Source organism: Aspergillus nidulans, chromosome VII, assembly GCF_000011425.1.
Source record: "Aspergillus nidulans FGSC A4 chromosome VII".
Classification (NCBI taxonomy): Eukaryota; Fungi; Ascomycota; class Eurotiomycetes; order Eurotiales; family Aspergillaceae; genus Aspergillus; species Aspergillus nidulans.
This window is the reverse complement of record NC_066263.1, coordinates 4276375-4291505: the sequence shown is the minus strand read 5'-3', so window position 1 is coordinate 4291505 and position 15131 is coordinate 4276375. Positions and strand designations below refer to the sequence as shown.

Sequence of the window (15131 nt, the reverse complement as noted above, 5' to 3'; positions counted from 1 at the left end):
GAGATCATGCCCGTTCCTGTCTTGAACGGGGACACGGAGGTAACCTCAATCTGTCCACCGCTGATCATAGGTCACCGGCTCTCTTCTACCATGCGTTTCTCCACTGTTGCACCGCTTATAAACGACTGTTCCCCTTGATCTGGTGATGGGAAGGAATAAGAATTAACTTTCCGCTCTTTCCGCTCGTTCCGCTCGAGACCGAAAGACAGGTTTCGCAATGGGGGTCGGTAATGTGCTATATGCTGCTGCTGTAGCTGTGTCTTTATGCACAGACTACGTTGCAGCATCATCGCCTCATGGCCGGTTTGGCCAGCGTGCTCGCGACTCGGTCAATCTGGCGAAGCGTGCTTCTCACCTCCATAATGCTACTGCCTCTGGAAAACTCCCTAAATCGGACTTTCGGTTCCTGACGGACAAGACATCGCGTACGTATAAGTCTCCTCTAAATATTCCAAAACTACTTTTGTGCTAAACGTATGCCAAAGCCTTTCTCGTCGACCATCTTCCCGACGTGCACTTCGACGTGGGTGAACTCTATTCGGGGCTGATTCCTATCGAGAAGGGCAACGATTCGCGCGCTCTGTTCTTCGCCTTCCAGCCGAAACTCGGCGATCCCGTTGACGAAGTCACCATCTGGCTAAACGGCGGGCCGGGGTGTAGTTCGCTTGAAGGCTTCTTTCAGGAGAACGGCCGCTTCTTGTGGCTGCCGGGCACCTACCAGCCGGTGGAGAATCCGTATTCGTGGGTGAATCTGACGAATGTTTTGTGGTACGCACCTCTTTTGTCCCTGGATTCACGTGCAAGTGTATGTTCTGGAGAATTATAGTATAGGGCTAAGATGTTGAATGCTGTTATAGGGTCGACCAGCCCGTCGGGACGGGCTTCTCGGTCGGTAAACCGACAGCCATTTCACAGGAGGAGACCGCTGAGGATTTCGTCAAATTCTTCAAGAACTTCCAACAGACGTTTGGGATCAAGAATTTCAAGATCTACGTCACCGGCGAGAGCTACGCGGGGCGATACGTACCCTACGTGAGCGCTGCTATGCTCGATCAGAATGACACCGAATATTACGATCTAGCTGGTCAGTCTCACCATCTGTACAGTTGAAAAAGGCAGAAAGAAGAAATTATGCTGAAACGAATGCAGGCGCCCTCGTCTATGACCCCTGTATCGGGCAGCACGATGTCGTGCAAGAGCAGATCCCCGCCGTTCCCTTCGTCCAAGCGAATGCCAACCTCTTCAATTTCAACAGCTCCTTCATGGCGCAGATCGAAGAAATGCACCAGACATGCGGCTACGCTGATTTCATCGACCAGTACCTCGTTTTCCCGCCATCCGGCGTCCAACCACCTAAGTACTTCAACTATAGCTCGGAGGCGGACCTTGCCTGCGACGTCTTCGACCTGATCAATAACGAAGCCTTCGCGGCGAATACCTGCTTCGACATCTACGAGGTCAATCTCATGTGTCCCCTGCAATGGGACGTACTTGCTTTCCCAACAGAGCTTACGTACCAGCCCGACGGGGCGCCGACGGTCTACTTCGACCGGCCCGATGTGAAGCGGGCCATGCACGCACCGCAGTCAGTCGAATGGTCTATCTGCTCAAACCACGCCGTTTTCATGGGCGGAGATGCTGGCCCCGAGTCGGAAGGCGACATCTCGGCCAATCCGATCGAGCACGTCCTTCCGCAAGTGATCGAAGCGACGAACCGCGTGCTTATCGGCAACGGTGACTACGACATGATCATCATCACGAACGGCACACTGCTCTCGATCCAGAACATGACTTGGAACGGGAAGCTCGGCTTTCAGGAACGGCCAAGCGAGCCGATCTACCTTGGTGCGGACCTGCCGGATCTTGAGTGGGCAGAGGTCCGCGCAGAAAACGGGCTGGATGTTAACCAGCCGCAAGGGACGATGGGAGTCCAGCATTATGAGCGCGGGCTCATGTGGGCTGAGACGTATCAGAGTGGGCATATGACGCCGGAGTATCAGCCGCGCGTGGCGTATCGGCATCTGGAGTGGTTGCTGGGGAGGGTCGAGAAGTTGTAGAGTCTGTCTGTCTCGGTAGAGTTGGTTGTAAGCGATGTTCTTCCGAGTATTTGTCTCTGGACCCTATGCCAAGACAGCTCAGGGCCTCTTTCGTCACAGATCTTTGATTTATTGAGTTGTGTATTGTAAGATATACAAATATCCCTATATGGTAAATGGCAGGGGTTTCTTGAGGCTTAGTCGATCTCTAACCTTGCCAAATGATCCTATTGTAGATAACCAACATGATGGCACGACGTCCTTTGTTTACTATGGAGGTAATCTCTAGTATGATATTGGGCAAAGAACTCACGGTGTCAAAGCATGCTAGTTTGTTGTAAACAAACAGTCAAGGGGTATGCCTCAATGGTTACATATTCAGCGCATGGCAGCACTGCCAAATAAGGAGGACAATCACGAAATGTGGCCCTCTTATGATTGAAGTTCTTGGAAACTAGACACTAGACCGCAGCTATACTCTGGTAAGATGGTTGTTCACGGTTAAAGAATATCAGGGACTGTAACAGAGTGAAGTGCCTGATGTACTGAAGCATGAAAGTTGGGCAGAAAAGAGAGCTAAGCAAAAGCCAAGGACGCACTCGGATTTACAGAATATCTATTTGTATCATATTTCGAGTTCTTTGTTTATGTTTCCATTTTGAATTCCTATATAGGTGAGTGCAGCACGATAAGTGGATATTTTTAGGCGAAGGGGTGGTCTCCCTGTCATCTTATTGCAATTCCATGTGTCCAACAATATCAAATCGCTCACCTTATGCCCGTTGCAGGACCTTTCCTAGCCTATACTTAACATGGTTAGCAAAATCCTTCATTCTCAAAACTTTCTTAGAAGAGTTTTGCATTATTGTGGGAATGGCGGGGGCCAAGTCTGTTCATATGTCATGGATAATCCTTGTTCCACTTCCTAGAAGAGCTAAACATTTATATTTGCGAGCAGGGGGTCATTCTACATTTGCCTCTATGCTTACGAATTTAAACGCAGATCTTAACAGCAATATAAGTCCCTTCCCTCAATTGAGTTAGCATAATTCAACCTAGATGAATTAGTGGATTGTGACCTTCGATCTCTTGCAGCCCAGATAGTTGAGTAACCTCCCTATGCTGGCTTATGGACTATCTTGTATCTCCCGTCTGACAAGGAGCTTCCTAGCAATATTGGATGATAGCCACCCTTTCTGTATCGATTCAAAGATTCTGCACCAATAGGACAGGAGTACATATGTTTGTCCGTTCGAGGTAACGTTGAGAGGAAAGACGTGGCGTTCAAGGTGATAGCCAGAGAAACAGCACTGAGCGAGGCAGAATATCTTTTACGACCATCATCTGGTGTTAGGTCTCAAATGCAATAAGTACACAAAAAAATAACCACGGGAGTTTTATTAAGCCGCGTGATATCCGATTACGTACTTGCATATTCTTGACATATTGCTTGTGGGGGAAGAAAAACCTCTAGAGAACATCTAGAGGACACGCTTCTGCACCATTTGTATATCGTGTGGTGACGGGCATCGCAAAATTAGTCGGAGATTCATTCTATACACATCCCCTGGGTACGTACTACGCACCGTTGAGATTATTCTGCCTTCAACACCAGTAGTTATTGGAAGTCTTCCTGTAAGGCTGGGGGCTGAGATTATGGGAATTGAGGAACTGCTTTTATAAGCTTAACAAGAGACTACAAGAGCTCACTTTTTCCTGGAGCCCGGTTTACGGTAAAAGGAGTTGGAGAAACAAAAGAATAGAGACCCAACGAGTACTGGCATCACGGGAATTGACCTGGCAAGAGACGAATCTTCGCAGAAAGGTTATAAGGATTGTTGACCTCCGCTACTATCTCATCAAAGAACCCCAGTCGCACCATTCCCACCTAAGCAAGGAAACCCTAATTGCTTCTGTCTACACCTCCTGAACATGGGATCTTGGTCGATATCCTCATCACCAACTTCGAGTTTGCGAAGCCGTGCTTTGACTACGATGCTGGCTTCAGCCCAGGCGCATACAGTGCCCGACAGGCCCTCGAAGAGAGAAAATGGATTGTCAGGCATTCGATAATTATTGGATGCAGTCTCCAGAGACGCGTTGTACGGTGGGGTCTCTCGTGCATAGAGCATCATTGCAATTGCCCGAGAGAGAAAAAAGTCTCCGGAGAGAAGACCCTCAGTTGCAGCCAGATCTGATTTTCGCGTGGTGTAGTTTAGTCTGGCTCTGTCTAGGACGGCGCTGCTATCCTCAAAGACGTCATGTAGAAGGAGCAGAGGCCATGCATTTCCCGCAATGCCATGACACAAACCTCCGCCTTTCGAGAGAAGACCCTGCTCCCACACGCGATCCGTGGCAAGACATACGGCGCGGTTCCAGTTCGGTTCCCAGTGCTCTAGAACCAGCTCCGTGTGCTTCAAGGCGCAACCAAGAAGGCCCAGGATGGCCGGCGCCCCATGACACATCTGGACCAGCAGTGACTGGCGAGATGAAGAGCGGAGTGGGATCTTGGTTGGTAGATGGCCATTGTGCGCGATACAAATCCTGCATAGCGCGCTGATCGTTCCTCCGATCTCCGGCAGACAGTCATCCAGTTCGTCCAAGTTGCAAGCAAGAAGAACCGGTATTATCCCGCCTGCTTCAGTCAGTAACTGAAGTCCGAAGGTCTCAAAAGTACTTACACAATCCATGAGCCCTGCAGAATTGCACTGTTAGCGAGGGCTAACCCTTCCGGCGTGCTACTTACCATCCAACTCCATAGTACCCAGGCTTCCATGGCCACATTAATGGAAGGGCGTCGACTTTGCCATGGCTCCTCTTATACTTTGCAGCCCCTTCTCTGCCAGCATCAATGATTGAACGGACAATTTCAGGAATTTGGCTAATTATTGGTTGGAAAACTTCCATTTGCGCATGTGGAAGGTCAGTCGCCGCTGCCCTGATATTCAGAAGCGCCCACAGCAGCCCAGCACGGCCGAAGAGAATCTCATCCGCGCCCAGGTCGTGGCCATGGTAGAAGGCAGTGGAACCATGACTTAGTGCCAAATGTACCGCATTATCAAGGCACTCAATATCGTGAGCGGAGATAGTTTCAACCCTCCCAGTGGCGCATTTATGGAGGATCCTCAGTACAACAGCAGCGATTGGCGATCTAGATGCCAGAGGTGAGAGACCTCCAATCCGCAGAGGAATATCTGGACCACGAGTTGGGATTCGCGCTCTGGCTAGACTTAAGAAGTCTGGCAGGGAGCTAGCATTATCTTCTAGGACACGCTTTTGTTGTGCTAGACGAAGGTATGCATCAGCAATTCCTATAAAATGCGATTAGGACACCAAATATGAAAAGGCTGCTATGCTATTGAAGGCCATGCTCCTTAAAAATTTAAATGAAGGGAAAGATACCTAGGTCTCCGGTATACACCCCGCGGCCATCATACTCGTTACTCGCTGGAGCAGTAGATTCAATGACATTGACGCCGTTGCAAACCGCACTGCTGAGGACCTGAAGTGTCCGGCGTAGAGTTGCCTTCTCGATATGGGGCAACTGAAGATCGTTGCTGTAATACTGCGGGTATTCTGACATGTTGATATGAGGAAATGTCACTTGAAAGCGGCGCATTGAGCCGAGTCCTTGAACGTGCTATTGCGTATTGAGGAGGCTGCAGGCATCCAACCCCGCCTCAGCTGTACCTATGACGTATAAGGCAGCAACATGACTAAATCGCAGGGATGAAGGCTCGGCAAGTAATCTATACTGATCAATCTAACAAAACTGTGTATAATATTTAAACGCGAGTTACATGTGAATTCCCTTAATGCGTTTACCTTGATTGATATCCTGATCAAAAGAGGATGGCTTGGTCTTCCCACAGCCCAGAATCTTTGGCCCATTCATCCCACCAGGCCTACACTATGTCAGTACAAAGCTACTTAGAACAGAAAAGACGACTCACCCAGTCGATGCCAGATTCATCAAATAGGCCATAGTCATACCCACAACTTCCGCCGCGGTCGGAAGAGTGATAAGTCTCTGGTTTTGTGGCTCCCTGTTCACCGCCAGCTTGGTAGCTCCGGAGCATGTCGTCCAATATTTGGTATACTCTTGAAGTTTCATCACCAGAATCCGATGCGTTCTTCCAAAGAGAAACGGAGACCTCCAGTGCCTGGATCAGAGTGTCAGATTCGACTGCTGAAAACTCACCCGACTCTCTTCGTCTTATCGCCAATTCAAGAGCGATGGTCATGGCCGCAGGCGCCAGCATTTGTCGTGTTCGAGAGTAGGCGTACCAGGACGGCTGTAGTAGTCTTTGGTACTCTAGCAATGCCAGAGACGATGTGAGGCAGCGAGAGCGGGATATGTCGCCCGGCTGGTAGGTTGCACGTTTTCGGATGAACCTTCGATGCAGGGTACAGATGCCATGGTGGTACATGCATGCCAGCTGTAACTTTGAATAGTCGGCCGGAGTCCGGGGTGAGCTGTATTTTGCGTCATTCGCATCCACTCTCATATGAATCGGAACATCCGACCACACCTTGGTCAACAACTGATCGATCTCAATCACCTTGGTATAGTCGTCCGGGCAGGGGCCGTTAATGAAGTCAATAACCTCGCCCAGAGCGTGAAACACGCGTCCCTTGATAATCAGATACGAGGCTGCCGTTGGTTCGGACAGTGGCCTTGGGGGCGGGAGGCTTTTAATATCTTCTCCTAGTTCCCAGTCGTGAACATTAAGCGGTTCCTTTGCGTCCGAGTTAATTGCTGGAGTCATCCGCGGGAACCCAGACAGAAACGACGCCACTTCATCCATGCTCTTGACAGAAAGCCATATCCGTCGTCTATATTCACCTTCGATGGTCGAGAAAGCAGGAGTATGTTCAGGGTCGCGGTGGTACCCCATATTTACTGCCGCCCTTACAATAACTCCTGTCATAATCCACAAGCCCCGGCTATTATCGTCCTTCCTGTTAAGTTCGGCGGTCGCATTGAAACGCAATGTCTCGACCGTATATGGCAAGCATTTGGCAATATCACCAAGTAATAGACACTGTGATGTTCGTAGTCGGTACAGATGGAATCGTTCCTCAGCCTCTTTTTGGTATCCTTGTTCCCCAAGCTGCATGGCGAGAGTTATAATTCCAAGGATGGAGAAAAGCAATCCGATCCAGATGACATTGCTTTGAGACGGATTGTTCAGGTGGGTGTTATACTACGACGTCAGATTCGTACCACAATAGTGGAGGGCAGCCATACCTCCCGAATAAAGGTTGGTTCATGTATGATGGCTACGAAACAATGAGCTCGTTCTGTCAACAATATGCGAAGAACTCACGAGGAACGGATATGGGAAAGTTCTTTCTATCGAAGAACCACTGGATGAGTTTACTCATTTCATTTCTCGGCGGCAGGGACGACAGGATCTCTAGGATATCTACCCGCTGAACATGGCCGAAAAGCAGACTGGTCCCATCAACCGAGTTCGTCAAGGTATGCGAGACAACTGATTCGTTCGGGGGCTCATCCCATGCCGCCTTCAGTGCGCTAATCTGGGCTAGTTAGTGTGGCAACCAAGAGGCACGGGTTAACGAACTTCTCGCAGCACATCTTGCCAGTCGTCCGCTGGTTTATACACAGAATGTTCTCCGTCCAAGAAGGTCCTGCCTACGCTAGTTGAACTACGAGCATCTACACCTCTCAGTGCTGAAGAGCCACTGGAGAAGCCATTGGAAGATGGAGCAACGGTTGACGGGTCACTCTGGTTGCAGCTGATAAGTCGCTTGACCATCTCCTCCAAGCGGTCAATCCGTTCGCGCATCGAGTGGCCATTCTGTTCTATACTAGAAGATGACAGAGCTCCATGTGTCGATCTCTGAAAGATACATGCTGACTCCTCTCCCCGAGCAGTACAATTTTGACACGGCTTCTCTCTATTACATTTCAATCTGGTTTTGTCAGCACCTGACGTGTTCTATGGGGTTTAGGGGTATCTAGACTTCCTGACGCGGCAGGATTCGCAGGACAGAGGGATCCGCCGCCGACGTCGCTTAGCAACCCGGGTTTCTGTGGTCAGAGTCTGCATTTAGGTCGTCGTTGAGCTTCAGCGGGGTGTGGACGAAGCAAGAATAGTGGCACGCCCGACGCTGCGCTCTCTCCGTATCGAGAAATTTCGGGAATACATATTTTCCGGTGCCGTCATATCATCTGTCTAGTGAATTGCAGTAAATGAAGCGTTTTTATAAGTAGCATGATCTAAGCCTGGATTCAACAGTGACTCTGTGTCCTTTGGTATGTCACGCTTTACTTTTGCTTAATAACAGGCCAATGAGAGAAAATGTGTATATCTGACTGTTTGTTACGGTGTACACAGCTACTTCAAAGGTCGTTCAAGATCATTCTAGAGTAGAACTCATCTTCTCTTCAACTCGTACGCACCTGCCCCTATATCCATCCCCCCGATTCTATAATCTAACCCTGATATCACAGCAATGAAAAATCAGCACCAGTGTGGCACGCTTCCCTATGTTTGGTGAAGCGTTAATGGTGCTTAGTACTTGCCCTCATGCTGGATAAGCAATCCACCCTCAACCCAGGAGCATTTACAAGGTGGAAGACTAGATTCGACATCAAGCCACCGTCTTTTGTCTCAAATTTATGGACAGCGCCAACAGAGTACTTGGCAGGACATGCTGGATTTAGAGGTTGGTCCCCTGACTGGGAGTTTACAGGGTCATTGGACTGAGCTAGCACTTACTGCCATATCTTGTTAGCCGAAGATATAATCACCACGCAGGCGGCCTATCAAAGGAAATCTCTCTTTGTCCTGGACTCTGTCTACGTGGAAATATTTAGCCGCAATTACTAAGGCTAGGATCAGCGTTTACAAATCTGTACTGGGGATATACTTGATCATGCATTCACTACTCTAAAGGTGGCTACTTGACAGAGAAACACCAAAGCCTTAAGAGTCGGCAGATCCATCTCTTAACAACACTCATCAAACAGAACTAGCTCGATGTCGCCTGGGCGAACAGTCTTCCGTCCCCTCATCAGTACCATTTCCCCGTCATCCAAATCATCATCACGTTAAAGCATCGACTTAGTCAGAGTAAGCCGCAATGCCCCGGTCAATCTCAGCGACAATCCCCTCGGACAATTCATTGGCGATATCCTCCAAAGCGGCCGGAACCTTGGGCGTGATCGCATCCCGCAGACCCTCAGCGGCCGCCTTCTGATCCTGAAGCGAGGTAAGAACATCGCCATCAAGACCATCTGCCACGAAGTTGGGCTCAGCCGCGATCACAGCATCAATAAGGTCGCTGATGTCGCCCGTCAGATCCTGGATGGGAGCGACTAGTTGAAGGGCCTCGAGGGAAGTCAGAGAGTCAAAACCGGCGACGCTGGCCGCGCCGTCGTTGATAATCGTCACAAGCTCGGTTGACGCATCTTGCACGGCCGAACCGGAGGTCGAGCCCGCCACGTAGGAGGCCACGGTGGATGAAACAGTGGCGACTTGGGCGCCGATAGCGTCGAAGACACCGGTGTAGTCGGATAGCGCGCGCTTCGCCTTGGGGATGGGCTCAGCAAAGGCGCTGTAAGCCAGGGCGAGAGTGAAGAAACCGGTGGTGAACTTCATGGTGGACAATTGGACAGACAGCGAGTATTGATGGCTATTGGCTTGGATAATTGGAGAATCTGAAGAGCTTGTCTTTTCGGTCTTTGTGGGTTGAAGAGTCGCAGAACTGAGGACCATGTCCGCTATTTATCATCCTGGACAATGTATCTCTGCCTTATGAACAGTGCAACCTCGGAATCACATTCCAGGACCTCGATGTAACCAGCGAGGCTGAAGAGCATGTGTTGGTAGGACGAAGTGAGGCAATATTGCGCCATGCAGATGGCCCAATGCTTCTATAATCGTCACCGAGTCCATTTCCCCGCAAAATGAGCACTGTGGCTTGCATTCTTCACAATCCTAGCGCGCCACCATGACTGTTGGTGGTCGATACCATACATGGTCGACCAGGACAATACCCCTGAAGGCCTCGGCGCTGCGCCATTATTGGGCAGCCGATCACACATCACAGACCATAAGATGCTGTTCCCCACACGGGATACCCCGCAATATCGTATCGCTGAGCCCTACACTGAAGATCAAGGGCGGGGTGGACGATCAGTCCACTTACTCTGGCTCACAAAGAGTCTAATCCTAATTGTATGTCGATTCCTACCGGATTCAAGAACGGATTTGCGTAGGGCTGGGGATCTTCAAAGATATACCGTTCGCTCTTCTTCTGCGAGCCATAACTCTGATCATTTGGCATACCATTCATCCAGGTGCTGTCAGTAGTCAAATACCTTTCAAACCTGATATAACGGGCTAACTCTGCTTACGAGGGATCTTTTTATGCAGGCTGGCGCCGGGTCGCATAGTTTACCTTAACAGGGATGGGACGAAGGTGCTTGGCAGGAGAAAGTAGCTGTCGAGGCGCTTGCATTCTAAATAGACACGGATCACACTGCCCGGTGCTCTCAATGAGACAATCGGCTACAGCTAATCACATCTTATAACGAAATCCTTAGAAGTGCGGGGGATGCAACTTTACGAGGAGGTTTTCGCAGATTAGTTTAGACCTCGGCTGTATCCGTGATGACCTCAATTCCACCAACACCAGGGGTTCTTTTGGTTCTAGCCCGCGAAATCAAGTTCTTCAATTCCGATATATGAGGTTTTCATGCGGGGTGGCGGAATTGGCTATCTGTACTGTGGACTTTGGTCTACGAACTACGCTCCAGAGGCGGAAATATCTCCGTATTGCGCCTAATGAAGTACATGCCATCACGTGTGGGGTTCCCTAGGGTACCATTTGGGAGGAGATACTTACTTTCTATAAGCGAGATTCCAAAGCAATCACACATGTTGAGGTTCAAACCGCCCATCCCCCAATGGAACGACGGGAGAATATGACGTTAATGGCCATTGCCATTAGCTTACAGCAGCGTTATCCCAAGGGACCTAGCAGGAACACCTATAATCACGAATATCTTCAACCGCACAAGATGAAAGGCAAGCGTGTGATGGAATATCCCTATCATTTCACAAGCCACCTCAATTTGCGAATCCACTCTGCTCTCTACCGGCCTTCAGTGCCAGCCTGATTCCCTCGATCACCTTGCCAGGCTGACTCAGGAATGGTGAGTGGGAGGCATCGATATGAAAAGTCACTGGAGTCCCTAGTTTTTCTGCAAACGATTTCTGAGCCGCCAGCGGAATTCCTAGGTCCTTGTCGCAGAAAAGATACATGCAAGGAATATCATGCCAAGGCTCATATAGCGCCGGCTCCGTGAAGGACGCCATCGGCTGTGGCTTGAGCAAAGCAATGCATTTCTGTTGTTCTTCCAGAGTCAGGTCGCTGTAGAACACGGTTGATTCGTTCGAGGTATAAACATAGCCGTCGTCGTTCTTGAATCGCATCCAGGACTCCCAATTCCCTCCGAGAAGATCCAGCATCGACTGTCCCTTGCGCGCGACGAAGGCTGTCATCCACACGGCCATTATTACACCACCTCGAAGCCCGGCCTTTAATCGCTGCGCATACCCCAATCCTTCCATGGCACTCGCGCCGACGGCTCCACCGTAGGAATGCATGACGACTACCACTTCTCGCCCGTGGTTGACCAACTTCTGAAGGGCGGCCTTTGTGTGCTTGATATCGAGATGGAGACCGCTGATCGGGTGGGCGCTGTTCGAATGCTGCGTGCTGAGGGAATGGTTGGCAATGGCTATTGATTCGAGCCCTTGGTCGGCCATGAGGCTACGCAGGCGATCAAAGGTGTCCGGAGTGTGCCATGCGCCCGGTATGAATACAAAAATGGGGTTTTCCATAATGGCCTGAATATTAGTCGAAGCCGGGAGTGTTAATAAGGGCCCTGGTACTCATACAGACCCGGAGAACGTTGATGGGAAAGCTGGAGCAGTAATCGGACCGTTGCTGGCCTTGAGTCAATCCCAGGCGTCACTATGCCGTTCTATTTATACAAAACTTGAGTTACCCCCTCGCAATCGCGCAGATCAACCCCTCAACTGTCCCGCAGCCCGTTGGAGAAACCCAACCCCACTTGCAGAGGGGTCAAAGGAACATAGCCATTGCTCTTGAATTTCGAATCGGAAGTCTTCTCAGTGCTGTCCCGGTCCGGCCCGGCGGCTATCTCACTATCCCGGCAAGCCATGGTGAGCACCACTGCCTAGAAAACATCCATGATTGACCATGGAAGAAATAGGCAGTCGTCAGCTCTTTCGCCTACGAGATCCGAACCTGGCTTCGAGTTGTTCTTGAGCTTACCTTCCTTTGGGAGGGATAAGGTACAGCTGGCTTTATATGCCCAATGCGGGGGACCATAGGCCTACAACCCTAGTTCCCACAACTGACGCTTAAAACAGCTCATTGACTGACTCATTTAATCGGAAATTCCATCTGAGTAGCTTTGGAGAGCGACGAATTCATTATCAATTGGCACATCACTTTACAATGGAGATCGTTAGTTATGCGTTCGTATATTTCGAGGAGAATACGTAGACTGCGGTTATACCGAATCCGCAGCTCTGCACACACAACTTCCAGGAGAAACCTTTCTCTCCCAGCTAAGATAGTACGCAGCCTCTCTCACCTACAAGGCTTCAGGAGATACATGGCGTTTGAGATACTCATAAGGCAATAAGGCTGACTTTAATGGGTAGCTGGGAAATATCAGAACGCCTGCAGAGGAATCGACTTCGTACAGCTGTCCAGAAATTCTATTCCAGCATGGTGCCAGAGCCCATGAATCCGCTGAAGAGGAAGTCAATGCAACCAAGTAAGTGGCCATAGGTTCAACCATGACGGGGCTAGACCAGCTCCGTCTTGGAGTATGGCCTGTCATAAGGTTTTCTGGCTGAAACCTGGTTCCACTCTCATGGGAACCAGAGAGCACGGTTTATGGTCGAAACAGCGGAAGGGGAAAGACATTAGGCGTCCTTTGGGGATACAGAAGGTTATTCACCGCGAAGGCATGTTTTAGTTAATCTTCACCTTGTCCCACAAGACAACTGAAGATCCATCTGCGAGGACTGACTCCCGCGCAGTCCAAACAAACTGGCCGCGCCTGGGAAGAACTTCCCATGACATAAACCAGTAGACTCCAGAGCCGAAAAAGACTAGAAGCGCAACCACGGAGTACAGCCAAGGCGGCAGAGCTCTGCCCGTGTCTAGCGCTGCAGGAATGAACGGCGTGACGAGCAAAAACACTTGGGACGCAAGAAATAAATAGATGACGGGAGTCCAAGCTCGGAAAGTGCGCCTGTGGGGTTGTTTCCGACGAATGATGAAAAGTGCGATGACGACAAGGACGTTGACTAGGGCGATGGCGTACTGGCTGACATCTAGGAGGAAATTATATACTTCCCCTATCAAAAGAATTTCAGTTTCAGTACGCTGAGGCCAAGGAGAGATAAAAACTGACCAAATGGAATAAATAGAATCATAACTGCTGATGACAAGAATACAAGAAGAAACGCTGCTGAAGGCGAGCCGGAGGACGTCGTAGCGGCAAAGAACCGAGAATAGGGGACTATCCCCTCCCTAGCGAATTCCCGAACTACTCTCGACATTGTAAAAGATGCTGTCATCAGGTTCCCGAATGACGATAAGGCCGCCAGGGTAGCTGTCAACCAGAGCATAGTATCTCCAAATACTTTACCGATCAGGAGTGCGACAACTGTGACTCCAGTCTTGCTGATCTCGTCTGGAGTAGCGACAATAAAGTAGGAAATATTGGTGAGGGTATAGAGTATCCCTACCAATCCCACGCCCACGACGCCAGCTATCTTTAGAACCTTGCGAGGGTCCTTCACCTCGTCAAGAACGTATGCGGCATTTGACCAGCCTTGGTAGGTGGCCAGGATTTTGAACAAGGCATTGGTGTAACGGGATACAGAAGATGAAGAGCCTGTAAAGGGCGACTTCAGGCTACTAGCCGGGTCAGGGATCTGGGGGAGATCGCCTCGAAGAGCACGCAGACCGGCAACAATGATCAAAAACAGGATAAGTATCTTGACCGAAGCGAGCACATTCTATTATTGTCAGGATGAACTCTCTGTTTTTGCAGGATGACTCACCATGATCTTCACCCCCAGTGCACTGAACCTGATATGTATCGTGGCAATGATCGCGAGGACAGCAATCGCCAATCCTCTCTTTACCCAATCAGTTGCGGATCCGTTCAAAGCGAGCAAAATATTTTCAGCTACAACCACGCTGCCAATGCCTAGTCCATATCAGTCGCTGTAGTATTCGCGATACCGGATAAATAGATGTTGACCTGTAAACCCAAGAAAGATAATATGTACTGCAAACACCGTCGTTACAAGCATCGGCGGGTTCGGATACGCAGCCTCCAAGTACACCTTCTCACCACCACTGCGCGGCATGAGAGATCCCAGTTCGATCCAGATAAATAGACCGCAGTATGCTAGAATCAGGCCAACTACCCAGAGGGCCAACGCAGCGCCTGCGCTCCCGACACTGGCGGCAATGGCAGACGGCGTAGAGAAGATAGCAGTGCCAATCATACGGTTAGTTCTACAAGTCCATTAGGATGTGCTTCCCTAGTTCCTTTTTGTTAGACGCTTACATTAAAAAGGTCGTTGATAACAGGCCTAAGTGACGGCGCTGGCGGGAGAACCCGTCATATTCGTCCCGATCGGTATCCGGGAGCTCGCGAGGAAGGAGGACCGCGTGTTCGTGGCTATCCTCGGCCATCGGGCTGGAATCTCGCAATGAAGACTCCATTTCAATAAATTTTCATTATCACATAGGTGGAAGATGAGACCGTCGTGACCGAGTAGATGCAGGTGGCTAAGGACAAGGATGGAGGATGGAGCAACGGTTTGTCGTCGTCAGTGTTTACTGACAGTCCTAGTCACGTGAATCATCTGCCAGGAACTGTACGGAGTTGGAGGCCTCAGGTGTTCAGGCAGGCAGGACTGCAGCCCTAGCAGAGAGGCATGTGCTTGCAGCAAGTATTGAGCATTCGGACGTCTGGCTACACTGGCTTAATAAACC

The 15131-nt window shown here is 50.0% G+C and overlaps 6 protein-coding genes across 6 annotated transcripts, besides 1 other annotated feature; 1 reads left to right on the top strand and 5 right to left on the bottom strand.

The window, feature by feature from the left end:
• Nucleotides 1-15131: part of a sequence feature (contig 1.43 127..338545(1)) that runs on past both edges of the window.
• sxa2 (putative pheromone processing carboxypeptidase (Sxa2)) lies at nt 218-2057 on the top strand (the record flags this gene model as incomplete). Its single annotated transcript, XM_655067.1, has 4 exons — nt 218-425; nt 486-768; nt 858-1084; nt 1150-2057. 4 exons carry the CDS (start codon nt 218-220, stop codon nt 2055-2057), a joined length of 1626 nt encoding a protein of 541 aa, XP_660159.1.
• Nucleotides 3896-5619, bottom strand: ANIA_02554 (lanthionine synthetase C family protein; the record flags this gene model as incomplete). Its single annotated transcript, XM_655066.1, has 4 exons — nt 3896-4671; nt 4718-4731; nt 4783-5320; nt 5439-5619. 4 exons carry the CDS (start codon nt 5617-5619, stop codon nt 3896-3898), a joined length of 1509 nt encoding a protein of 502 aa, XP_660158.1.
• ANIA_02553 (Zn(II)2Cys6 transcription factor) lies at nt 5879-8113 on the bottom strand (the record flags this gene model as incomplete). The annotated part of the gene is made up of 6 exons (XM_050613083.1): nt 5879-5941; nt 5990-7243; nt 7288-7319; nt 7367-7580; nt 7700-7976; nt 8028-8113. 6 exons carry the CDS (start codon nt 8111-8113, stop codon nt 5879-5881), a joined length of 1926 nt encoding a protein of 641 aa, XP_050468925.1.
• On the bottom strand, nt 9131-9667 carry ANIA_10326 (cell wall mannoprotein 1 family protein; the record flags this gene model as incomplete). The annotated part of the gene is made up of 1 exon (XM_050613082.1): nt 9131-9667. The coding sequence occupies one exon, from the start codon at nt 9665-9667 to the stop codon at nt 9131-9133; it is 537 nt and encodes a 178-aa protein (XP_050468924.1).
• On the bottom strand, nt 11141-11917 carry ANIA_10320 (alpha/beta hydrolase; the record flags this gene model as incomplete). The annotated part of the gene is made up of 1 exon (XM_655064.2): nt 11141-11917. The coding sequence occupies one exon, from the start codon at nt 11915-11917 to the stop codon at nt 11141-11143; it is 777 nt and encodes a 258-aa protein (XP_660156.2).
• On the bottom strand, nt 13086-14858 carry ANIA_10319 (APC family permease; the record flags this gene model as incomplete). The annotated part of the gene is made up of 5 exons (XM_050613081.1): nt 13086-13474; nt 13531-14119; nt 14186-14334; nt 14389-14648; nt 14701-14858. The coding sequence occupies 5 exons, from the start codon at nt 14856-14858 to the stop codon at nt 13086-13088; spliced, it is 1545 nt and encodes a 514-aa protein (XP_050468923.1).